The 26,105-nt window shown below is 46.9% G+C and overlaps 1 protein-coding gene across 9 annotated transcripts in view; it reads right to left on the bottom strand.

The window, feature by feature from the left end:
- Positions 1-26,105, bottom strand: part of otof (otoferlin) — a 208,760-nt gene that overhangs the window by 51,935 nt on the left and 130,720 nt on the right. For all 9 annotated transcript variants that reach the window (XM_062969177.1, XM_062969215.1, XM_062969186.1 and 6 more), the window contains 10 exons: positions 10,834-11,057; positions 10,628-10,736; positions 10,161-10,347; positions 8,212-8,332; positions 7,194-7,294; positions 5,942-6,032; positions 4,398-4,514; positions 3,932-4,084; positions 837-1,026; positions 552-676 (listed from right to left, as the gene is read on the bottom strand). In XM_062969177.1, coding sequence (XP_062825247.1) covers positions 552-676; positions 837-1,026; positions 3,932-4,084; positions 4,398-4,514; positions 5,942-6,032; positions 7,194-7,294; positions 8,212-8,332; positions 10,161-10,347; positions 10,628-10,736; positions 10,834-11,057 — 1,418 coding nt within the window. The remainder of the gene's footprint in view (positions 1-551; positions 677-836; positions 1,027-3,931; positions 4,085-4,397; positions 4,515-5,941; positions 6,033-7,193; positions 7,295-8,211; positions 8,333-10,160; positions 10,348-10,627; positions 10,737-10,833; positions 11,058-26,105) is intronic.

Raw genomic sequence — 26,105 nt, 5'->3', positions numbered from 1 at the left:
TGTATTTATGTTAGAGGAATGTATTGTGTATTTTTGCAATTTCACTTATGGTTTAAGGCAAACTGTTTGTGTGTGCCTGTAATGCAATGCAGCATTCCAGTAGTATAAGAGTTAAATACATAGAGTAGAGAGTTATTGCTAGAGGGAAACAGCAATAGTTTCCGGATATGTAACAGGACATTCGTCATTGCTCTGGAATGTGGGAGGCAACAATTGAGAGATACTGAGCTTCACTCATGGCCATTGATCATGTTGGATGCTTAGATGTTACGCTCCAGCAGAGCTATGTAAATATTGTAAATTACCGCTGGCTTCAGCTGACAGCTGAGAAGTGTGGATTTATTTCTGTGCAACTAAGCAGATTGCTAGATTGCCGGAGAAGAAGGTAAATTGAGACAGAAGGTGAATGTTTCTCAATTTAACCCTTTCCTGAGAATTTATTGTACAGTGTAGGTGCACCTAGGGCGGGGAGAGATCAATGGAAGCATAGCCCCTGGACAGAAGATATCTAAGTCAAATGGTTTCATCCCCAAGGCCTCTTCCCTCTTTACCTCCGTGCATTGGCTCTGAGTGATGAAGAAAACCCGAGCAAAAGGGTCCGAAAGTCCGCTGCTGTCTGCAGCAAAAAGGCTCCTGGCCTGGTACATGTGGACACGGAGCTGGAAGACCTGTTTCTCTGCAGAGGGAGGTCAAGAGCAGAAGGTCATTGTCTCAGCTTCATGGAAAAGGAAGGGACCCCCAAAGGACATCCAGTCCATCCCCATTCTGCCAGGCAGGAAGACATAATCATTGGAAAAAATAATAAGGCGCATATAGGCTTAAGAAAAAAGTCTTACTGGTGTAAAGGAGGCAGATGGGTGGGAAGTTTGGGATGCCCTGTCCCCTGGGCAGCTTCTTCTCCTCGAAGCCGCAAGGAAGCCCTCCAAGGTAGTCCTTCCGCTGCTTGTTCAGCCCCAGCCACAGGTAGATCTCCATTTTGGCCTGCACTGTCCAGCCAGCCGGTCCAAAGCCCCTTTTCCCTGGCAACTGAGAAAGACAGGGACCAAGGAAAGCAAGGAAAGGTGTTGAGACACTGCACCAAAGTCTCCAAGCCAACCCCGGAGCTAGACTCCGCAAAACACTAAGGACACAACTGCATATTATGGTTGCCTGTCACCAAGTTGTTTCCACCCCTAGATTTGACTTTTGGGCTCCAGCATTGGCTAGTGTGTCCTGACAGTGGGCCCCATTATTGGCTAGTAGACCATGCTACTTTTTATTAAACAGCCAAAAACAGGGGGTGGGTGGAAAATAATAATAATGATGATAATGATGATGATGACGATAATAATAATAATAATAATAATAATAATAATAATAATAATAATAATAATTTTGCCAGTAGTTAGTAGGCCCCACTATTACATTGTTGACCTCAACAGTGGTTACACACCCCTAATAATAATAATAATAATAATAATAATAATAATAATAATAATAATAATAATAATAATAATTTTATTTTTATACCCCACTATCATCTCCCCGAAGGGACTCAGGGCGGTTTACATGGGGCCAAGCACCAAAACAACAAACATAGTAAAAACACATCAAAGTAAAACAAATCAATTAAACATATTGTAATGAAGTGCAAATTTTTGGTATACAGATGTTATGTTTAATTATGTGTTTGTGTTTTAGAATAGTAAATATTGCAGTTGCTACCTCTCAGCACTCAGAGACTGGTTGCCATAGAGAAGTGGGTGGAGCCAACTGCCGTTTTGCTGAAGAAGTGCAGAGTTTTAAAAAAAGAGAGCCAGTCTGTGCTCTGATGAGGCACAGGGAAGACTGATCCTAGGTTAAGTGGATCAGATAGACTCAATTGGTCATTTTGAGTCAGTTTAAAATAAGTTTGGTGACTTATTTGATATAATCTTTGTCCTAGTAAGGAACAGAGAATCTGTGATAGCATATCACAGGGGTGACTGTGGTATAAAAGTGGCTGAGGAATAGAGTTTAACTACCTTGGTAAAAGAAGTAATATTTTAGAGAGTTGATTCATCTTATTCTGGAATTGTAACTGTTAATAAGGATATCTCTTCGTGAGAAACATCATTGCAACCACTAAGCTTTATGCCTGAATAAACTTGTTCTTGTTTTCCCAACATCGAAGCCTCTGTCATATATATTTTGAACCAAGTACACTACCATCTAAAGTAAATAATTAAAAGAAGAAAGGAATAAAAAGTAAAAGGTCTCCTCCCTGAGTCTTTGGTGGCTAGATCATTTCAATTGGTGATTCCATCTTTCCAAATTAGTGGTAGTCATAATTAGCCCTTTACAAATTGGTGGCAGCTCCTCGTAATTAAGTTGGTTACACATATCAGTAAAACAGATCAATAAAACATGAATTGAATAAAAATTAAAAACTATCCATTAGTAAGCCTTGTTAGAAACTAGTGGGGTTTGCTAGTGGCTTGTGTGCCCTGATAGTGGCTAATGAGCTCCATTACACTATGTAACATGATTTTTTCCCCTGGGTTATAAATATCATTTCCTAATTGGTTCTATCATAAAAAAAAACATGGAGAAAGTTTATTAAACTGCAAAAACTTTTGTGTGGGAGGGACACTATCCTGCAGTACATTTTGCTCTAGTCTTTCAATGAGTATCTCACAGAGTCTTAAACAAATCAACCTAGTTTGTGGCAGCCACAAAAATGAAGTTTTTGGAGTGTAACAATTACTTTCAAAGTAAGGACTGCACAATTAAACGGGAATAACACTCTCAAACCAGGAACACATTATTTTTTCCAAATTTTGTTACATAGAGTTATTACCTAGTGGCTACAGTTCCCCATTAGAGGCTAATGTGCACTTCTAGTGACTAGTGAGATCCCGTAATGGCTAGTGGACTTTACTAATGGTTACAGGTCTTTGAGAGAAGTTAATGGGCCCTGCAATTGGCTACTGTGCCCAGCTCTCTGGCTAGTAGGTCCAGATATTGGATAGTGGATATGTCAGAGTAATTAAGCAGCGCAGCAGCAGTTGGATGGAGTCAGTGGAACGGAGAACGAAGAGACATCAGAGACAATGGTAAAACTATATACAAGTTTTACTGAAAGCAGTAATAATCAAGACAAACAGACTTGTAGACAATGGACACAGGACTTGACTCTCAGCAGACAGCACTCGACTCAACTCAGAACAGAACAGAACTGATGCAATCAGCAATGCACACACACTTGTGTCTGGATACTCCCTGGTTCCAGCCACACATCAAGGACATCACAGCTTCTCAGTAATTAACTCTTTCCAGACTATGTTACACTCTGGATGATGCAATCAGTATGCAATACAGGCAAGACACAAATTTCATTTAAACACCACCAATACACAAATCCCACATTAACAGCCTATAGTTGTAGTAGCCCTGGCTAATGGTAAGTGGGCCCTGTTAGTGCCCTTTTGTGTGCCTTCATGCCATTTCATGCCGAGATCTGACTTGCAAACTTCAGAAAGCACCAAGACCATACATCAACACTACAGGTATGTGCCTTTAAACTACAATGATTCTAAGACTATTCTATTGCAAGGTTCCCTTGGCAAGATTTGTTTTGAGGTGGTTTACCATTGCCTTCCTCTGAGGCTGAGACAGTGTGACTCATGCAAAGACACCCCAGGGATCTCCATGGCAGAGTGAAAATACAGACCCAAATCTCCAGATTCATAGATTCTGCTTTAACTATGATATGACATTGGCTCTCTTGGAAATAAGGAAGGTTATTGCACTGTTGCTTTGGCAATATCTGTTGCCACTGCCTTCCTCTGAGGCTGAGATAGTGTGACTCATGCAAAGACACCCCAGGGGTTTCCATGGCTATTCAGATCTCCTTGGGGATTCAAACCCAAGGAACACCAAGTATTAGTTCTACCTCCTACTTTTGGCTCACCTTCAAGAAGACCGTTTTCACTTTGCCGCAGTCCTTGCCCGTTTCCTCGTCCACGATGGAGTACAGAATGTCCTTGGAAGGGATGCGGGCATAGGCAATGCGCTTGTTGTTGCTCATCATCCAAATGAAGACCTCTGGGATGCTGTGCTGGGGCTGCGGGAGAGAAGAACATAAGAAGCTGGAAGCAACTGGTTGCTAATTTCCTCCACAGAGTTGGAAAGGAGCTCTAAAGGCCATCCAGTCTCACTCCTTTCTACCATGGAAGGAATGCACAACTCAAGCCTTTGTCTGGATGCATTTTGGCTTGTCAATAGTCTTTTTTTAACTATTGTGCCCAGAACTGGAGACACGGTAATTCTAGGTGAAGAAGTTTGATCAAAGCGATGACTTTCCTAGATCTAAACACTACGCTCTTATGGATGCCTCCTAGTCCGGCACTGGCCTTTTCTGGTATACAGGATCTCACCTCGTCGGCCAGGAAGCGCAGCTTTTGCAGGAAGTTCTGGGACTGTTTCAGCTTGTCCCGGATGGTGGTCTTCTTCACCTGGGAGCGCATGGTCTTGGCCTGCTGGCCCATCGTCTCCTGAATGGTGGTTGGCCCAAGAAGAAGAAGAGAGAGAAGAGATGATGGAATACGAATCTAGGAGTCTTTGTAGACCATAAGCTGAACACGGGTCTGCAGTGGGATGGCTAGTGGGCCCTGCAAGTGGCAGGTGTAACCTACTAGTGTCTAGTAGAACCCATCATTGGCTAGTAAGAATGGCTATTGGCTAATGGGAACTGTTATTGGCTATTGGGACTAGCTATTGGCTAGTGAGACCTGCTATTGGGTAGTGGGACTAGCTATTGGCTAGTGAGACCTGCTATTGGGTAGTGGGGCCAGCTATTGACTAATGGGACCTGCTGTTGGTTATTAGGATCTGCTATTGGCCAGTGGAACCTGCTATTGGTTATTAGGATCTGCTGTTGGCTAGTGGAACCTGATATTGGTTATTAGGACCTGCTATTGGTTAGTGGGACCAGCTATTTCATACTGGGAACAGCTATTGGCTATTGGAACCAGCTATTGGTTCATGGGATCTGCTATTGGCTGGTGGGACCAGGCTATTGGCTAGTGGGACCTGCTATTTGGCTCATGGGAACTGTTATTGGCTAGTGGGACCTGCTATTGTCTATTGGGACCAGCTATTGCCTAGTGAGACCTGATATTGGGTAGTGGAGCCAGCTATTGCCTAATGGGACCTGCTGTTGGTTATTAGGGTCTGTATTGGCCAGTGGAACCTGATATTGGTTATTAGAATCTGCTATTGGTTAGTGGGACCAGCTATTTCATACTGGGAACAGCTATTGGCTATTGGAACCAGCTATTGGTTCATGGGACCTGGTATTGGCTAGTGGGACCAGGCTATTGGCTAGTGGGACCTACTATTGGCTTATGGAAGCAGCTATTGGCTGGTGGACTCTCTCTATGGCTATTATGTACCACAAGTGGTTAGTCAGGACCTGATATTGGCTGGTGATAGCCGCTAGTGGGACCAGCTAATGGCCTTGTTATTGGGTAGTGGGACCAGTTATTGGCTAGTAGACCCTTCCAGTGGGCCCTGCTATTGGTTAGTGTAGCCCACTAGTAGTTGGTGTGCCACTGGAGTGGCTATTGTTAGTAGCTCACGACCTGATAATGAGACTTGTTACTGGATAGTGGGGCCCACTAGTAGTTTAGTGTGCCCCATATTGGCTATTGTGTCCCACTGATGGCTAGTGATTCCCATTCTTGGGTAGTAGGCCCTGGTTAGTGTGTCCCACTATTGACAACTGGACTTTGCAAATGACTAGTGCAGAATGCATTCCACCATGTTTCAGCTGAAAGGAAGTTATCCAGCATGCAGAACTTATTGTGGGGTTAAGATTTCAGGCTCCTTAGACATTTGCCCTACAACTCAGAGGGGAGACCAGCACAAGCCAAGCCCTTGAGTTCTCCTCTCACACCCTCTGCCTCCCAGGAAGACTCACCAGCTCCCGCATACAGGACTTCAGCCTCTCTCGGTCCAGCCGTGTCCGGGAGGAGTGGCCCTGCTCTTTGTTGGCAAGCGTCACAAACCGTCTGCAAGAGAGGAGCACCATGGGACCATCCACATCCGAGAGAAGGAAGAATACAAAGGCACGCACTTGGATGCCTCTAGACCCACGGTGAATTGTAGCAGGTTGACATCATTTTAACTGCTGTGGCTCCGTCCTATAGCATGCAGTTTATCGTGGGTCCAGAGCTCTCTGGCAGAAAGTCTCAATCTCTCATGGAACCACAATTCCCAGGATTTCATAGCAGGGAGCCACCGCAGATAAAATGATATCCAAAACTGCTACTGGGTAGCAGTTCTCCATTATCTAGACATGTGCCATCATAACAAAACTCATAAGGATTTGGGGGACAGTTTCTTACATATTCAAACTGTATGAGTCCTCTTGTATGGACATAAATACAAGGGCTGTAGGACTGTGAGGCTGAGAGATGGTGGGGTTCCTTGCAAAGCTTTGTTATCCAGAGGTTGCTTGCTATTGCTATCCTCTGAACCTGAGGATGGCCTCAGAGGATGGCTTTATGATACTTCATGATATTATTTCCATCCATTTACCAGTAAAGTATGGCTAAGGCAAAGGTGGGGACTATGTCTCCTCTCCAGATGTTCTGAGATTATAACTCCTATCAGCACCTGATCATTAGCACCAGTGGTGAAGGAGTATGGACAGTTCAGTGGCTTCAAATCCTATTGTTTGCCCCAATTCAAGTAGACCCATCTGCTGAATGGGTCTACACAGTTTCAATGGGTATCTTCCAGTTGGGAACAATGGTATGACTCAATGGGTCTACTGTAGGGTTGATATTGTTGAGTGCCTCCAAGTCATTTCTGGCTCATGGCAACCATAAAACAAATTTATCATGGTTATTTTCCTGGGGCTAATACTGCGAATTCATCCATGGTCACCCTGTCCTGGCTCAGTTACTAGTTGGAACAGGTCTCCAGAAGAGGAGGGCTCTTCTGAGTGTTGCAGCAAGTTTGGAAGGGGTTGATAAGACCTCCTCCTCAAGAAAGGCATCACGGGCTACTAGGCTTGCTGAAAGGAGCAGCAGAATCTCCAGCCATTATTTTTTAACATGCTAATTCCAAGCTCACATTTGGTCCTAGGGGAGGGGAATTTGAACTCAGAGCCCTTCCTATCTTCTGAGCAGTGGATCCTTCCTCCAACCAAAGTGTTCCCAACTCACAGGCAACTGCTGCTCAGTTCCTCCAGAACCCCTCGCAGGCGCCGTTCCGGATGGGGCTTCTCCGTCTTGATCATCTCATGAACGTCATTGAGGCCTTCTTCCTAAAAGGCCATAAACAATATTCAGTAGAGAAAGTCAAAAGCAGGAGACTCGGGTCAACCATCTGGGAAGATCATTCAACAGAGCCCTTGGGTTGCACCACCGCTGGCCTCTGGATCGAAACCATCCTCTGCTACCACATAACCACTTTCAGGAAAGGGTTAAATTGAGACACATTCACCTTCCGTCTCAATTCCCCTCTTTCTCCGAGCATCTGTTTAGACGCACAGACATAAAGCCAGACTTCTCTGCTGTCGGCTCATTTATTGAAATAATTACAACTATTTTCATAGCACTGCCAGAGCGGTTCATCTAAGCTTCCAGCAAGATTGATGGCGACCGATTGAAGCATGCTATCTCCCAAATGTCAACACCCACATTCCAGAGCTGTATGCGGAAAATGCACACTGTTTCCCTCTAGCAATAACTCTCTCTCTCTATACATTTAACTCTTATACTACTGGAATGCTGCACTACATTGCACATTGCTTTAAACCATAAGTAAAATTTCAAACTACACAATACATAACTCCAACAATAGATGGGATTTAGGGTACTGGCAATAGCTGAACATGGCATAGAAAAGGTTGATCAGTGTTCAGTTCATTCCGATATAGAGTTAGGAAATAAACAAATCCCCATAATTCCAGAATTAACAACATTTAAATCAGACATGGGCAAACATGGGCCCTCCGGGTGTTTTGGACTTCAACTCCTACCATTCCTAACAACAGCTTAAGCTTAAGCGGCTGAGGAGGAAAAGGAAGGGGCCTGAGGCTGTTAGGAATGGTGGGAGGACCCAAGTTTGCCCATGCCTGTTCTAGACACTATCCATCTATTGCTGCAGCCTAGAATCATATTGGCTTTTTAAGCTGCTGCATCACACGTTCTGCTTGCAATCTACTTGGTGTCTACTCACCAATTTGTCTGCAATTTTGTCCATGATGTTGGAATTATAGAGCCTCCGCCTCTGGTCTTGCCACCAACTCTTCATGTAAATGCAGGGCTTCTTGTCAAAATATGGCAGGTGGAAGTAGTTCCTGGAAGGAGGGAAATGGCACCTTGGGGGAATGTAGGCTGACCTTCCAGCTATGCTATTCTTAGATAGATAATGAACTGCTAGACGGGTGTAACCCTACTGTGTAATACTGTTGGAAAATACAGTTCTAATGGACATGTGGTCACACCTACTGAAGGAATGGGTATAAAAGAGGGCAGGAAGTGTGTGTTCTTCCTCTTATGCCATGATTCCCTTTTCACCGTACATCTATTGGTGATTTCTGTGTCATGAGGATATCTCTGCATATGCCATTGACTGCTAGGAAATCTGGGGAACCTGATGTGTGTGTATATAACTGTATATAGCAATGTGTCAACCTCCGCTGTGAGTTTGAATGAAAACTGAGTCAAAGAGTTCTCTTAAACAGTGAGCGGCACAAGATCAGGCTGTGCAGTCAAACTCTGTTGACAACTGATAAGGACTCTGCAATATATGCATTTATTTTTATAGCTTGCCTCTGAAACAATCAGTTCGCTGCTCAGCATATTTAGAGAGGATGAGATTGAGGTAGTAGAAAACTATAAATCATGCACCTATCACACCTTCAACAGCTATGACCTCTGCCCAACTCTACTTTTTCAACTAGTAGGACCCTAAAAGTTGGAGGAAATCTACCAGGGTGGCATACAATAGTTTTAGGGACAGGAAGAACCCAGAAACTACCGAAGTACATCTCCAAGTCACGTTGTGGACCTTCAAGTCATTTCTGACTATTGGCAACCTTCAGGTGAACCTATTGTGTGGTTTTTTTTGGCAAAGGTATTCTCAGAGGGTTTGCCTTTGCCTTCCTCTGAGGTTGAAAGAGTGTGACTCAGTGTTGTGGTTCCGTCTGATAATGGAGGAGGATTTAGGTTTATGCAGGCTGACCAAAGCAATGCTGAGGAGAGAAATCTCGAAGGCTCTGATGCTGAAAATGTTGAATTGTCAGAGAGGCCGCAGGCTAGCGAGGAAACAGAAACTAATGATAAGGGTGACCTTTCCCAGAAGTTCGAACATCAACAAATTCCAGGTGTTTCTGGCAGTGACTCAGAGGAGTCTTCCTTAGATAGAGATACAAGGTTAAGATTAAAGGTTCGCCCCAGACATTCCCTTAGAATAGCTGGCAAACACATGGGAATTCAAGGGCAGAGAAATGCCTTTTGGCTTGTAAACATGGGTAAATACAAGAGAAACAGAGAGAGATTTCAGACGAAGCACTGTTGATTCTTGGAAGCACATCTCCTGGCTTGTCTTAGCTCATGGAAAAGGATTCTCTCTTATGTTCATGCCTGAAAACTGTGTTTTGGATTTTTCTCTGAAGTTCATGGTGCTTTGTTTTCAGGACTAATTTCCTATATCATAGACTTGGATTTATATTCTGCAAATTGCTATTACTTTTGGATTATGTTGCTATTTACTGACTGCCATTGTATTTGGATGTTTGCTTTCTTTACTGCTTTTTATTCAAACTTTGCTATCTTTATCAATAAACTGTTTAAACCTAGCCTGCTGTGGTGGAGTGTGTGTTAAGAGCAAGGTGAACCAGCGCTGAGGTGCAACACTCAGGTTTCGTGGCAGAATGATTCGAACAGCGGTCTTCAGTGTCTCAAATCCACTTTGGCTCCCCAAACTGAGCTTTCCTAACTGGATGGAATATTTCTGGGATCTAGTCCTAGAAAGAAAGTTCTTTCAAACTTTGGAAATAATTGTAGGCAGGGAAGGCAGAGGAATGGAAATTTCCCCAAAGTGTTTTGCTCTCCTCTCTTCTTCCTCCTCTTTGTTGCTCACCCATATTTGCACAATCACAGCCCCTGGTTGAGCTCACTTGCCTGTCGGTGACCAAAGGCTTCATGGGCGGAGTGACCGATACCGAGATGAATTCTCCCTCGTCGCCTCCTTCTTCTTCGCTCTCATTCTGGAGAAGCTCCGATTCCTCTTCGTTGCCATCTCCTCCACCTTCTTTCTTCTTCCTGATGACAGGCTTGGACATCCCATCGATCTCGTTACCATAATTGCCTTGGGAAAAAGGAAAGGAGGACTTGAATTTGTTCTGGGTTTGAGTCTGAACTGTTAAAGAATTACATGTTCTTCTAAGTTGCATAAACATTGTACAGCAAATGCAGCTTGAGACCACTTTAACTGCCATGGCTCACACTTGCTTTAATTCTTTCCTCTATGGAAACATTAAAGGCAGATGGGCCTCTCCAGTTCTCAATGGAGCAACCCCTAGAAATGCATGGCAGATCCCTGTATATTTATTACAATAAAAACACATACCCAACGCCTTGATACCAACCGATTGTGACCTCAAAGTTGATCGGCTTGTCTCCGTTCTTCCTGTCAATCATGGTGGCCTCCAGCAAGGACCCAAAGAGGAAGAACTCCTCCATCTTGCCAGTGCAGTTCTGCAAGAAACCCAGCCATTGTGTTTGCATAATCATAGATGTGGAGGGGGATTAAGGCCAGCCTTGAGACCACTTGCAATATGTAGTGGACACTTACATCAGAGACCGGAGTGGCCAGCTCCACCTGCACCTCGGTGGAGCTGGTGAGCTCCGGGTTGCTGGTGTCCAATATCTCCACTGCCAAGCCGAGGAGCAGCCGGGCCCGGAAGGAGACCCCTTCCCCGAGCCCCTCGTTCAGGTCCTGGTGCTCGTCCATCAGGGTGTAGTTGCGGGTGGAGCCGTACATGTTCACCCAGGCCGGGCCAAAGGTGGGCAGGAAACCTGCAGGAGGCGAAGGATCGAGAGAGAAGATGAACACACAGCAAGTGAGTGATTCAATGTGTGAAACTACATTGGAGAATAAGTACAGTCTGATGGCTCAGTGCTACTGTTGTAGCCTGGTCAGATTCCGAGTGCTCAGAAGGGATGCTGAGATAGCTTCAGAGGGCCCAGAGAAGGATAGAAGTGGCCCAGATAGTTTTTTTGGAATCTCCTGGCAGTTCCCATGAGACTAGTTCTCATGAGAACCTGGAGAATTGCAGGCTGAGAGAAATGTGGGAGATGAATGTTTGTCTAGGTCAATGTGATTAGAACTGAGGAGACAGAGGATGCAACAAAGACAGGCTCGCTTTTTCCAGAGGCTTAGAGATAAGGAGAGGAAAAGCAGGTGTGCGAGAAATGATGTTATGGGAGGGACTGAGGCATTTTAAAGTGGTTTCTGCTGGTACAATCCTTTGTGAGAGCAAAGTTGTATTGAGGTGAACAGCTCTCAGTTTTCGGTCCTAGGTTCTTGGAATTCATGTATTCAAGTTTATATGTGTGTTCTTGCTTTTAATTCATGTGCGGCATAGGTTGCCTGCCTTGGATTCATGGTATGGATGTATCTGTGGATTGACTCTGCAGATTGTATTTGAAAGGATTTTGGACTCTCAGCTATTTTGGAAACAACCTTTTGAACTTTGATTCTCTTTTTTTGAATTTTCTTATTTTATATATATCCTCTTTCTTAAATAAACTGTTACTGGATTATCTGGACAGAGTGTAGTTTGTGGTGTAAAGGTGTTTCAGGGCTCTAGTGCAACAGCTACTGAATCATGGGAGTTGTCAAGGACAGAACGCCACAAGATTCAAAGTAACAGAGTTTATTAGATTACAGAACTCAAAAATGCCCGTAAAACACAAGGGCCAGGCAGTTTTTGCCTTTAGGAGCAAAAAGGGGCAAAAGTAAATGTTCAAAAGATAAACCGGATTAAACCGGAGTTTAATCCGGGTAAAAACAAACTGCTTGCTTCAGCCTGGGTATAAACGAAACGAAAGCCAAGGAACAAAAGATACAAAGAATGCAACTAATTGGCAGCAGATTCCTCTCTGCTGCCAACACTGTGCTTAGAGTAACTTGCGTCGCTCCCCCACACACACAGCAGACAGGATCTCCAACACGAGTAAATCAGCCAAGGATTGTAGCAGTTGAGTAGACCAGTTCCGTTCCGTAGATCAAAGCCAGAAGCAGACGTTTGTAGTTTTTCCAAGTCCAAGAAGGGGGGAAGACAAGCCGTGGTCAGTTCAGTCCGAGTTCTCAAAGCAGGAGATGGCGTCCGTCAAGAAGACGACGGAAGGTCAAGCTAATAAGAGTAAGCACAGGTTTGCACAAACAAATGCCCACACAATCCCTCCCGCCGTCTGACCCTGGATTCCAATCAACTTACGTCACAGCACAGGAAAGCACACAAGTCTTCAGGGAAGCGTCCCACACACACACGGATCCCAAGCGTTTGCCCAGATTACCTTGCCCAACGCAATTTGCAATTGCTCTCAAGCCCCATTTTATGCCAGTTACAAATCTTCATCACTGTCAGCTGTCCTCCTTAACCCGGGCGTTTCCTCATCACTTTCCTCGTCAGAGCTGGAACACCTCTGACTACGCCCAACAGCATCTCCAGCTGTGGATCCCGTCCCATCCCTCCAGCTAAACCATGGGTCTAATCCTGAAGGTCCCCATTCATCTTCTATCCCATCATGGCCAGTGGCACCCACTTCCTCCCTTACCCGAGTCCAATCCATCTCATCCTCCTCTGAGCTAACCAGCCCCTCCTCCATTCTCTCCGTAAACCCTTCGAAAGACTCCTCGTCAGATGGTGCTGCAAATATGTCTCGCAGTCTTTTTCTCTCTCGCTCCTCGAGAGTATCTGACTCTCGAGGAGTCTTACGCCCACGTCTGTCAGTAACAGAGCCATGAGGCTCAATCATAACACTATCCCCTCTCACAAAGGCCTCCTCCCCCGATGGCGGAGAAGTGGCAGTGATACCCTCCGCTATAGCACCACGACGACTAGAGGTATCAAGTTTCAACAGCGAACGATGAAAGACTGGATGGACCTTTAAACTAGACGGTAAACGCAAACGAAACGCAACAGAAGAAATCTTTTTAACGATAGGAAAGGGACCCAAATACCGAGGCGCAAACTTTCCCCCAGCCTGTTTAATATGTTTGGAAGATAACCACACCAAATCCCCTTCTTCCAACTCCTCCCCTGCCTGCCTGTGGCGGTCAGCCTGAGTCTTCTGCGTTGCCTTAGCTTCCAACAGTAAGCGACGGGCAACATCATGCAATGCAGCCATTTCCGAAGAGCGGTACACAGGGTCCGAAGAGACCACATTGGTCGACGGCGCCACACCTCCCCGTGGGTGAAAACCATAAGTTAGCTCAAATGGCGTATGCTGACTAGACGTGTGCACCGCATTGTTGTAAGCAAATTCCGCCACCGGTAACCACTTTACCCAAGCCGTGGGTTGATCTAAACAAAAACAACGCAGATACTGCTCTAAGAGCCCATTAACCCGTTCCGACTGTCCATCCGTTTGCGGATGGAAAGCTGAAGACACGTTTAACTTAGTCCCCAAACACTCATGGAAGTGTTTCCAAAAGCGTGACACAAATTGCGGAGCCCTATCTGAAATAATCACCTCGGGTGCTCCGTGCAAACGATAGATGTGCTTTGTAAATAGTAAGGCCAACGTAGGGGCCGCCGGAATGGTTGAACAAGGAATAAAATGAGCCAGTTTACTAAATAAATCCACCACCACCCAAATACAAGTATAACCCCCAGACTTAGGCAAATCTGAAATAAAATCCATGGAAATGATTTGCCATGGCCTCTCCGGAACAGGTAAAGACGATAACAACCCTCTAGGGCGCCCAACAGGCGTCTTACTCTGCTGACAAACGGCGCAGCTGTCACAAAAGCGCAAAATGTCTTGCCGCATCTTTGGCCACCAGTAGCTCCTGGTGATAAGCTGTACGGTCTTGAACCTGCCAAAGTGCCCAGCCATGGGTTCGTCATGGTGGGCTCTAATCACCTCCAACCTGAGGGCCCCCACTGGTACGTAGACCTGCCCCCTGCGTACCAATACTCCGTCTTGATCCTGTAGATGCGGCAGTATGGTACGGTTACCTGCAGAGAGCAGCATCAGTTGCTCCTGAGTCCACACATCATCCTTCTGAGCCTCAAGGATCTGGTCATGTAACCCAAGCTCATTATCTACAACACACAGAGAGGCAGTAGGCAAGATGGTCTGACATACTACCTGCTCATTGGTCTTAAATTCCGGCTTGCGGGATAAAGCATCGGCCCGCAAGTTTGCCTTCCCCTCCACGAACTGCACCTTGAAGTTAAACCTGGAGAAAAACAAAGCCCAGCGGATTTGACGCTGGTTTAACTTCTTTGCTGTTTGCAAGTGCTCTAAGTTCTTGTGATCAGATCTGACCACGATCTGGTGCCGTGCCCCTTCAAGCCAGTGCCGCCACACCTCAAACGCCACCTTAATCGCCAACAACTCCTTCTCCCATATGGTATAGTTCTGCTCGAAGGGTGTTAGTTGCCGCGAGTAAAATCCACAGGGACGCAAGGTCCCTGAGGAATCCTTCTGAGACAATACAGCCCCCAACGCGTAGCTAGAAGCGTCCGCTTCTACCACGAACGGTCTGTCAACATCAGGATGGGTTAGTATGTTGTCCGATTGAAAACTAGACTTTAGTTGTAGAAACGCCTCGTGAGCTTCCCGCCCCCACACAAATGGCTGTTTCTTGCGCAGAAGCTGCGTCAAAGGTACCGTGAGCTTTGCAAAATTCGGAATAAACTCCCGGTAGTAATTAGCGAAACCCAAGAACCTTTGTACATCCTTCTTAGTCTTCAGCTCCTGCCATGTCACGACCCAGGCTGCAGAGGCACCAATAACCATACACAGAGGCCAGAATCTAACTAATATCTTTATTGAAGGAATATATAAAGTTAATAAAAACAAGTGTAGAAAATAGTCCAGAATTAGACCCTTCAGGAAGGGTCAGAACTAGTCCAAAAAAGCAATGTCCAATAAGAAATATTAAGGTCCAAAGTTGTAATCCAATAACCGAAACACTCACTTTGCCAAGCAAAGTGAGGGGAGATGACAAGGTCCTTTAGTCCATAAAACTTGAGCGTGGCTAGGAAATAACTTGATACTTGGAACAAGGCTTGAACGTGGAACAAGGTAACTAAGAACAAGAACAAGGTCCGTGGAATAACTTGGTAAAATCCGTGAAACAAGGCAAGGATTAGTCCTGGGAAACAAGGCAAAGTCCGTAGGTAAACAAGGCTGGGAAGCAAGGCGAAGGCTGGATAGCAAGGCAAGGCTTGAGCTGAAGCGAGGCTTGAATCGGAGCGCGCTGTCCAAACACAACTCGCTCCGCAGGCTGACGAATTGACTCCGCGAAGTTGCTACGCGGGCAAAACACCTATATAGAGTCCAACTTTCTCACCAGAGCGGTTCTCTGGGAATCAGAAACGAAAGCTAAACTCTGAGACCAGATGTTAAACTCCTTAAAGATTCTCACGAGAACCAATGTTAATTGGCAACATTCTTAGCTGCTATCCTCGCACTCCTGCGCGAAGCTGAATCCAAACTTCTCTGTTGTTTACAAAACTCCCGGCGCAAGAACACGGGAGAAGTAGGCTCTGGGGTTGTTTGACATACTTCTGGGGCACAACTTTCTTGCAGGTGCAAAGTTTCCAGATCTGCCTGGGAAAGATCTGGCTGAGAGGAGTCCAGTTCAGACTGGGAAGGTAAAAAACCCAAGTTTTCATCTTCATCAGGAATTACAATGTCCTGAGCAGGACTACAAGGCCCATGGTTCATCACACTATCCCCCTCCTCAGGGCCCCTCCCAAACTGGGGTCCTCTCCCCGAGGCGCGAGGTCGCGGTTTGGTGGGATAGGTCAGATGGAAGCGACGGGTTAGATCAGGAGCATGGACTGTGGAGGCGTCTTCCCAAGAGCGTTCCTCAGGCCCAAAACCCACCCAGTCAATGAGATATTGTAGGCGGCGGCGATGAAAGCGAGAATCCAAAATGTCCTCAACCTCGAACTCCTCCTCCCCATTCATCAAAACAGGAGGGGGGGCCGGTTGGTCTGTATCAGGACGCACACCATCCGCCGGAAGGAGCAGGGAACGGTGAAACACTGGGTGAATGCGCATTGAACGCGGAAGTTGGAGTTTGAAAGTCACGGGGTTTAATTGCGCCACCACTGGATAGGGGCCAATGAAGCGGGCATCTAACTTCCGGCATGGGCGGTGGGAGGGCAGATAGCGAGTGGACAGAAAAACCCGATCTCCTACCTTGATTTCGGGGCCCGGCTGGCGGTGTTTGTCGGCGTGGCGTTTATAGTCCTCCTTGGCTTGGTCCAGTTGCTGGAGCAAAAGTTGTTGCACCGCTGTGAGTTCCTGCAGCCAATCCTCTGCTGCGGGAACTTCTGAAGTTTCAATGACAGGGGGAAAGAAACGTGGATGGAAACCGTAGTTTGCAAAGAACGGCGTTTCTTTTGTAGAAGCTTGAACTCCATTATTGTAGGCAAACTCAGACAGTGGTAACAGAGAAGCCCAATTGTCCTGTTGGTAGTTTACATAACAGCGAAGATACTGCTCCAAAGTGGCATTAGTGCGCTCCGTTTGCCCATCTGTTTGGGGATGATGAGCTGAAGATAAGCGAGAGTCTATGCCCAGTAGTTTTTGTAGTGCCTTCCAAAAACGAGAGGTGAATTGAGATCCACGGTCTGTGACTAAACTCTTGGGCAATCCATGTAGTCTGAAAACATGCTGAAGAAATAGATCCGCAGTTTCTTTGGCCGTGGGGAGGCCTTCGCAGGGAATGAAATGGGCTAACTTGGTGAATAGGTCCACCACCACTAAGATCGTGGTGAATCCACAGGAAGGTGGTAGGTCAGTGATGAAATCCGCGGAAATTATTTCCCATGGGCGAGATGGGGTAGGAAGGGGGTGTAAAAGCCCTGAGGGCTTCTCCCTTCGTATCTTGGAGCGCTGGCATACTGGGCAGGTGTTGACATATTTTTCCACATCCTTGCGGATCTTGGGCCACCAAAAATCTCTTAGGATCAAATGCATGGTTTTAAATAGTCCGAAGTGTCCTGCTGGTTTGCAGTCATGACACAGACGAAGCGCTTTTTCCCTGCCCGGTCCGGGTGGGATATAAACATGATTTCTATAGCAGAGCAGCCCATCTTTAAGCGAAAAGGGAAAATGCAGACCTTGGCGAAGTTGGTCCTGCGCCCAGGCATCTGCTTGCTGACTAGCCCTGATTTCTTGAGCACAGATGGGTCCTGGAGTAGGGGAAGTTGAACCAATGGGACTGGATTTGGTGTTCCCCACTGTGAGCGTGGCAAAGTTCTCAGGTTGTAGCAGTTGGGATTCAAAGGTCTCCTTGCGTCCTGCAGCGTATTCCGGTTTACGTGACAGGGCGTCTGCTTGCTTGGTTTGAGCTGGGGTCACATAATGGATCTGGAAGTTGAAACGTTCAAAGAATAAAGCCCAACGTTGCTGCCTCTGATTTAGTTTGCGGGCAGTTCTTAGATGTTCTAGATTACGATGATCAGTGTGGACTTCAATGGGGAATTTGGCCCCTTCTAGCCAATGTCTCCAAGTTTCAAAGGCTGCCTTTATGGCCAGTAGTTCTTTTTCCCAAATGGTGTAATTCCTCTCTGGTGTGGTTAGTTGACGAGAATAAAAGGCACAGGGATGGAGGTGTTCTCCCACCGGTTGTAAGAGTACAGCCCCAATTGCCACATCAGAGGCGTCCGCTTGCACCACAAAAGGGGTTCCAGGATTTGGGTGCTGTAGAATTGGCTGGGAGGTGAATAGTTTCTTCAGTTGCTGGAACCCTTTCTCTGCTTGATCAGTCCAGCGGAAAGGCTGCTTTCCACGGATGCAGCTAGTGATGGGGTCGGACCAGCGGGCAAAATCTGGAATGAACTTGCGGTAGTAGTTCGCGAACCCCAAGAAACGCTGCACCTCTTTCTTGTTAGTTGGCGCCCGCCATTCCAATACTGCTGAAACTTTGGCTGGATCCATGGAAAGCCCTAGAGGCGAGATGCGGTAGCCAAGGAAATCTACCTCTTGTAGATCAAAAGCGCATTTTTCTAGCTTGGCATAAAGTCCATGATCCCGCAATCGTTGCAACACCATTTTGACGTGGTTCTCATGTTCTGATTGTGATCTGGAAAACACCAAAAAATCGTCCAGGTAGATTATCAAGAATCTGTCTAGATAGTCCTGAAAAATATCGTTGACAAAATGCTGGAACGTTGCGGGAGCTCCGCATAAACCGAAATTCATAACTCGGGACTCGAATAATCCGAATTTAGTCTGGAAGGCGGTCTTCCACTCGTCCCCTTCTCTGATGCGAACTAGATTATAAGCCCCCCGAAGATCCAGCTTGGTGTAGACCTTGGCTCCTCGAAGTCGGTCCAGTAGATCCGAGATTAAGGGCAGGGGATAGCTGTTCCGCTTGGTGATATTGTTCAATGCTCTGTAGTCCACCACCAAGCGTAATTCCCCTGACTTCTTCTTCACAAACATCACTGGGGAGGCGGCTGGGGATTGAGAGGGTCTGATGAACCCCTTGCGAAGGTTTGTCTCTAAGAATTCCCTGAGAGCTTCTTGCTCTGGTTCAGTCAGGGAGTAGAGATGCCCTCGCGGGATCGGGGCCCCCTCCACCAAGTCAATGGCACAGTCATAAGGTCTATGTGGGGGTAATTTTTCGGCTTCTTTCTCATTGAATACATCCCAATACTCGGAGTACTTCTTTGGCAAGGTGATGATGGGCTCGGAGTCTGTGGCATGGCATACCTTGGCTACGAGGCAATGGTTTTGGCAGTACGGTGAAGCAAACTGCAGTTCTCTGTTGGACCAGGAGATGTTAGGGTCGTGGAGTGTCAGCCATGGAATTCCCAAAATCACAGGGAAATGGGGAACCTCGGTAACAAAGAAGGAAATCTCTTCCATATGTTCCCTTATCCACATCCTGGTGGGTTCCGACCACTGGCTTACGGGGCCCGTCTTGAGGGGACGGCCGTCTATGGCTTGCACCACACGGGCATTCTTGAAATCATGATATTGTAATCCCAGAGAGTCGGCATACTCTCTATCGATGAAATTGTTGGTAGCTCCAGAGTCTATCATGGCGTGGATCATGACGGGTCCCCTTTTTGCTGACCATAATGTGACCACGAGAAGGAACAGGACCCCGGTTGGCGGCTCTTGGATGGATTTTTTGACCGGGTTGGCGAGCCTCTCTACACCCGGTCGTTGGCTTCCCCCGCCGGCTGTGTGCCAGTCGGCTCAGACGCCTTCGACTCCGTGGAGGACGCCGCCGCAAGACGGGCGGCAGGCTTCCCTTTGGCTGGGCACTCTCTGGCGAAGTGGCCCCCGTTCCCGCAGTACCAGCAGAGGTTCAAGCGTTGACGACGAGCCTTCTCGGCGGCATCTAGTCTGGGACGCACATTGCCCAACTGCATCGGCACCTCCTCGCCTCCTCTGGGGTATGGGGTTGGCGGCGGGGGTCTCCACACCGGACGTGGCTGAACACTGGCGGGAGCGGGGGGTTTTGCCCCGGCTCTACCGCCCTGGCCTCGAACCCATTGTTTCCTGTTGGCAATCATGACTTCAGCCCGTAAACATTGATCAATGAGTGCCTCGAGGGTCTGGGGAGGATCCACCTTGGAGATTTCTTCCAGCATTTCAATGTTGAGACCCTCCCGAAATTGTCCTCTGAGGGCTACATCGTTCCAGCCGGTGTTGTGGGCCAGCACGCGGAACTCGGCTATGTACTGAGACATGGGTCTGTCTCCTTGAAGGAGGCGCCGGAGTTTGTGACCGGCTGCCTCCAAATTGTCCTCGATTCCCCAGGTCTCCTTAAGGTGATCCAAGAAGCGTTGTGCTGAATTTAGGTGGGGGGAGGCTTGATCAAACAGGGCCGTCGCCCAGCTAGCCGCTGGTCCATCTAGAAGACTGTAGACCCACGCCACCTTGATGTCTTCTTGGGGAAACTCGGCATCACGGGCCTCTAGATAAGCTTGACATTGGCGGCGGAAAACATGAACCTTAGCAGCTTCTCCAGAAAACTTGGTAGGCAACGCCATGGCCGGGAGGCGAACTCCGCGCTCCCTCAACCCTTTTATTTCTCCATCCTGCGCGTTGAGTCTGTCACGGATGCGGTCCACTTCGTCCTTGCTGATGGTGTAGCTGAGCGGCTGTCCAGCCGGCGCGGCTCCGGTAGACATCCTGGCCTCGGTTAGTTGGTGCTTATGGGTGGCGGAGTCAAACTGTCACGACCCAGGCTGCAGAGGCACCAATAACCATACACAGAGGCCAGAATCTAACTAATATCTTTATTGAAGGAATATATAAAGTTAATAAAAACAAGTGTAGAAAATAGTCCAGAATTAGACCCTTCAGGAAGGGTCAGAATTAGTCCAAAAAAGCAATGTCCAATAAGAAATATTAAGGTCCAAAGTTGTAATCCAATAACCGAAACACTCACTTTGCCAAGCAAAGTGAGGGGAGATGACAAGGTCCTTTAGTCCATAAAACTTGAGCGTGGCTAGGAAATAACTTGATACTTGGAACAAGGCTTGAACGTGGAACAAGGTAACTAAGAACAAGAACAAGGTCCGTGGAATAACTTGGTAAAATCCGTGAAACAAGGCAAGGATTAGTCCTGGGAAACAAGGCAAAGTCCGTAGGTAAACAAGGCTGGGAAGCAAGGCGAAGGCTGGATAGCAAGGCAAGGCTTGAGCTGAAGCGAGGCTTGAATCGGAGCGCGCTGTCCAAACACAACTCGCTCCGCAGGCTGACGAATTGACTCCGCGAAGTTGCTACGCGGGCAAAACACCTATATAGAGTCCAACTTTCTCACCAGAGCGGTTCTCTGGGAATCAGAAACGAAAGCTAAACTCTGAGACCAGATGTTAAACTCCTTAAAGATTCTCACGAGAACCAATGTTAATTGGCAACATTCTTAGCTGCTATCCTCGCACTCCTGCGCGAAGCTGAATCCAAACTTCTCTGTTGTTTACAAAACTCCCGGCGCAAGAACACGGGAGAAGTAGGCTCTGGGGTTGTTTGACATACTTCTGGGGCACAACTTTCTTGCAGGTGCAAAGTTTCCAGATCTGCCTGGGAAAGATCTGGCTGAGAGGAGTCCAGTTCAGACTGGGAAGGTAAAAAACCCAAGTTTTCATCTTCATCAGGAATTACAATGTCCTGAGCAGGACTACAAGGCCCATGGTTCATCACATGCCATGAGTTGACGGCGTCAACCTTATGTGGGTCCATTTTAAGTTCCCTACCTGACACTACATGACCTAGGAACTCCACTTCAGGCACATGAAAGACGCACTTGGAAGCCTTGGCGAAAAGCCCATTAGCCCGCAGTCGGTGCAGAACCTGCTTGACATGTTGACGATGTTCTTTCTCGTCCTTAGAAAAAATCAAGATATCATCCAAATAAATCACTAAAAATTGGTCAATTAGGTCCCTGAACACATCGTTCATGAACCTCTGGAATACCGCAGGAGCATTACAAAGCCCAAAAGGCATGACTCGGAACTCGTGGCATCCGAAACACGTGTTAAATGCCGTCTTCCATTCATCCCCTTCCCGTATACGGATTAAGTTATAGGCCCCCCGCAGGTCAAGCTTGGTAAAGACCTTAGCCCCTTGCACCCTTGATAACAGTTCCGAGATTAAAGGGAGCGGGTACCTATCCCGAATGGTGTATTTGTTTAGGATCCGATAGTCACAGACCAGCCTAAGTTCCCCAGTCTTTTTGGCTACAAAGAATACTGGTGCCGCAGTTGGAGAACTAGATGGGCGAATAAACCCCTTGGCTAAATTTTCATCTAGAAACTCCCGCAAAGCTTGCCTTTCCGGTACAGTCAAGGCATACAGCCTCCCTGCTGGCAGTTTCGCACCTTCTGCCAACTTGATGGCGCAATCATATGGCCTGTGCGGTGGTAATTTGTCCGCTTCTCTTTTACAAAATACATCAGAGAACTCCCCATACTCAGCAGGCACTCCCTCCATATCAGAATGAGTAACATTTAAAGTGCAACAGTCCTGCCTCTTTAAGATCACTTTACGTGTTGCCCAATCTACTTGTGGGTTTACTACAGCTAGCCAATCCATCCCCAGGATCACATCATATCTAGGCAAGCTCGTAATATCCCACACAAACGTTCCCGTTACTCCCTGCACCTCCCATGTTACTGCTGAGGTTTCATGGTTAACCACCCCAGTCTCCAGCAGTCTCCCATCTGCTCCTTCCACCCACACGTCGCATGCCTTGCGCACTCTAGGAATGCCATGCTTCTTAGCAAACTCAATATCTACATAGGAGACCGTAGCCCCTGAGTCCAGCAGTGCCAAAGTAGAAACAAGTTCCCTTCCCCCAACAGATAATGTAATGGGTACGAAAACATGCTTCCTCCCCTCAGTTGACTGCTTGAGGAGCCCTAGTGCGTTGGACTCACGTCGCACTAGGGCTGGCCTTTTCCCGAAAGCTGGGAAGGTTTCACATTACAATTTTTGGCAAAATGCCCAGCCTTCCCACAGTACAAACACAAGCCCAGCTGCCTCCTACGGCTCTTTTCCTCTGTAGACAGCTTTTTAAAGACCCCAAGCTCCATGGGCTCTTCCCCCATCACCACAGGTGCCCTGGTTACATGCATGGGTGGCGCACACATTACTTTTGAGTGTTTACGAGCCTCGAACCTTGCGTCTAAACGCAGCACCTTAGCTACTAAGGCGTCCCAGCTTTCAGCCGGCTCCAAGCGTGCTAATTCATCCTGGAGCATATCACTTAACCCGGCAGTAAATAAAAGCATGAATGCATTTTCCCCCCAATCCAGCTGGTGGCGATACAGGTTAAACTTATTTAAGTAATCCAAAACAGTCCCCTTTCCCTGTTTCAACCGATACAGAGCCCACCCAGCGTTCTCCGTGCGGAGAGGATCCCCAAAAGTATCAGTTAACAACTTTTTGAAATTATTCAAATTGTCCTTGACTGGGTCATTTCCCAAAATTAAATTAGTGGCCCATTGTCCTGCGGGACCGGTCAACAAACTCAAAATAAAGGCCACCTTGCTAGTGTCTGTAGGAAAAGCATGAGCACTGAGCTGAGAAAAATAAAGCTCCACTTGTGCCAAAAAGGTTGGCAACTTGCACCTGGTTCCGTCAAAGCGTTCAGGAGTCAAAACATGTCCTTTCACAGCCTGAGCTGTTTGGCTAACGGTAAAAGCCGTTTGCAATTGGTCTACTTTGGCCCTTAACTCATCCATCGTCTTCCTGACGGGTTTATTGCTGCAATAAACTTTTTATGGGCGTTGGGCAATCTGTCAAGGACAGAACGCCACAAGATTCAAAGTAACAGAGTTTATTAGATTACAGAACTCAAAAATGCCCGTAAAACACAAGGGCCAGGCAGTTTTTGCCTTTAGGAGCAAAAAGGGGCAAAAGTAAATGTTCAAAAGATAAACCGGATTAAACCGGAGTTTAATCCGGGTAAAAACAAACTGCTTGCTTCAGCCTGGGTATAAACGAAACGAAAGCCAAGGAACAAAAGATACAAAGAATGCAACTAATTGGCAGCAGATTCCTCTCTGCTGCCAACACTGTGCTTAGAGTAACTTGCGTCGCTCCCCCACACACACAGCAGACAGGATCTCCAACACGAGTAAATCAGCCAAGGATTGTAGCAGTTGAGTAGACCAGTTCCGTTCCGTAGATCAAAGCCAGAAGCAGACGTTTGTAGTTTTTCCAAGTCCAAGAAGGGGGGAAGACAAGCCGTGGTCAGTTCAGTCCGAGTTCTCAAAGCAGGAGATGGCGTCCGTCAAGAAGACGACGGAAGGTCAAGCTAATAAGAGTAAGCACAGGTTTGCACAAACAAATGCCCACACAATCCCTCCCGCCGTCTGACCCTGGATTCCAATCAACTTACGTCACAGCACAGGAAAGCACACAAGTCTTCAGGGAAGCGTCCCACACACACACGGATCCCAAGCGTTTGCCCAGATTACCTTGCCCAACGCAATTTGCAATTGCTCTCAAGCCCCATTTTATGCCAGTTACAAATCTTCATCACTGTCAGCTGTCCTCCTTAACCCGGGCGTTTCCTCATCACTTTCCTCGTCAGAGCTGGAACACCTCTGACTACGCCCAACAGCATCTCCAGCTGTGGATCCCGTCCCATCCCTCCAGCTAAACCATGGGTCTAATCCTGAAGGTCCCCATTCATCTTCTATCCCATCATGGCCAGTGGCACCCACTTCCTCCCTTACCCGAGTCCAATCCATCTCATCCTCCTCTGAGCTAACCAGCCCCTCCTCCATTCTCTCCGTAAACCCTTCGAAAGACTCCTCGTCAGATGGTGCTGCAAATATGTCTCGCAGTCTTTTTCTCTCTCGCTCCTCGAGAGTATCTGACTCTCGAGGAGTCTTACGCCCACGTCTGTCAGTAACAGAGCCATGAGGCTCAATCATAACAGGAGTTGCTGGCAAAGATTTGTCAGTGGTTTTTTACAATAATAAAACACCTGACTGTGCGGAAGGGACTCTAATAACTTCAGTTACAGAACCAGTTGCCCTCAGGTTGGTATACAGGACTTCTGCAAGAGCAACAATGACACCATTGTTCTTTCCAGAAATATACAGGAAGGCCTTTTATCTTCTTAATTGCAACAGCTAGTGATATCCGAACGTTAGGAAGGCCCTTCAACTTTGTTACGTATTATCAGGGTGGGTTTTAATGTAATATTTATGGTTTTAACTTGTTTCAAATTCTTATATGGTATGTTTTTAAACTGCTGAGCAGCTGAACATGCTGACCAAAAGGTCAGCTGTTCAAATCCAGGGAGCGGGGTGAGCTCCCGCTGTTAGCCCCAGCTTCTACCAGCCTAGCAGTTCAAAAACATGCAAATGTGAGTAGATCAATAGGTACTGCTCCTGCAGGAAGGTAACGGCGCTCCAGGCAGTCATGCCCATGACCACATGACCTTGGATGCTTCCATGGACAATGGCTTAGAAATGGAGATGAGCACCAATCCTCAGAATCGGACACGACTGGACTTAAGGTCAGGAAGAAACCTTTACCTTTACAATTACTATGTTTTTACCAGCTGTAAGCCACCTTGGGCCCTTGACTGGGGAAAGGCGGGGTATAAATTTCATAAAGAAATAAATATACACAGCATATGCAAGATAGACAAATTTTACAGATTCTCTCTCTCTCTCTCCACTCCATGGGTTTTATAGCTGTCCCATTACACTGACAATACACTTTTACCCACATGTAAGCCTGAGGTATTAACCCTGTTATCACTTTAAGAAATGCCAGGTAATCTACCAATCCTGACAAGATGGATGGTACCTCACCAAACTGCAACTCCCTGGACTCCACTGCATTGAGCCACAGCAGCTCAAGTGGTGCTGAATGGCATTGACTTGAGAGCTTAAATACCCCTCGATGTCATTGGATCCTTGGAGATTCTGAATAGTTTCAAAGGAGCTCTCCTTTGAAACTGTTCACGTATGTGCAAAAAGTCCTACTGAAAATGCTGTAGGCCAGCATGGTGTTCTGGAGACCTGGGTTGGAATCCCTTCTCAGCCCTGGAAAGCCATTGGGTGACCTTGACTGAAGGTTGTTGGATTTTTGGTTGTGTGTATATGAAATGTAAATCAAGTGTTTCTGCTGTTTTGCAAGTGTGTGTTTCAGCAGTAAAACAGTTAACAGCAGGCCAGTTTGACTGACAGCCTGCTGTGACCTATGAGACATGATTTCCGGCCTTGGAAATGTGCGGACTAAGGAATGTGCCTTCTTATCTCTGTTGAACTGTGTGTGCCGAGCCGAGAGGCAAAGGGAAAATGCCGGCTCCGAGCGATGGACTTCGCTGTTTGTAAATATCTTTGTAAATATTAAATAAGTGTTTGAACTTCAGACTGCAGATGT

Source organism: Anolis carolinensis, chromosome 1, assembly GCF_035594765.1.
Source record: "Anolis carolinensis isolate JA03-04 chromosome 1, rAnoCar3.1.pri, whole genome shotgun sequence".
Taxonomy (NCBI): domain Eukaryota; kingdom Metazoa; phylum Chordata; class Lepidosauria; order Squamata; family Dactyloidae; genus Anolis; species Anolis carolinensis.
This window is presented reverse-complemented; position numbering and strand designations above follow the sequence as displayed.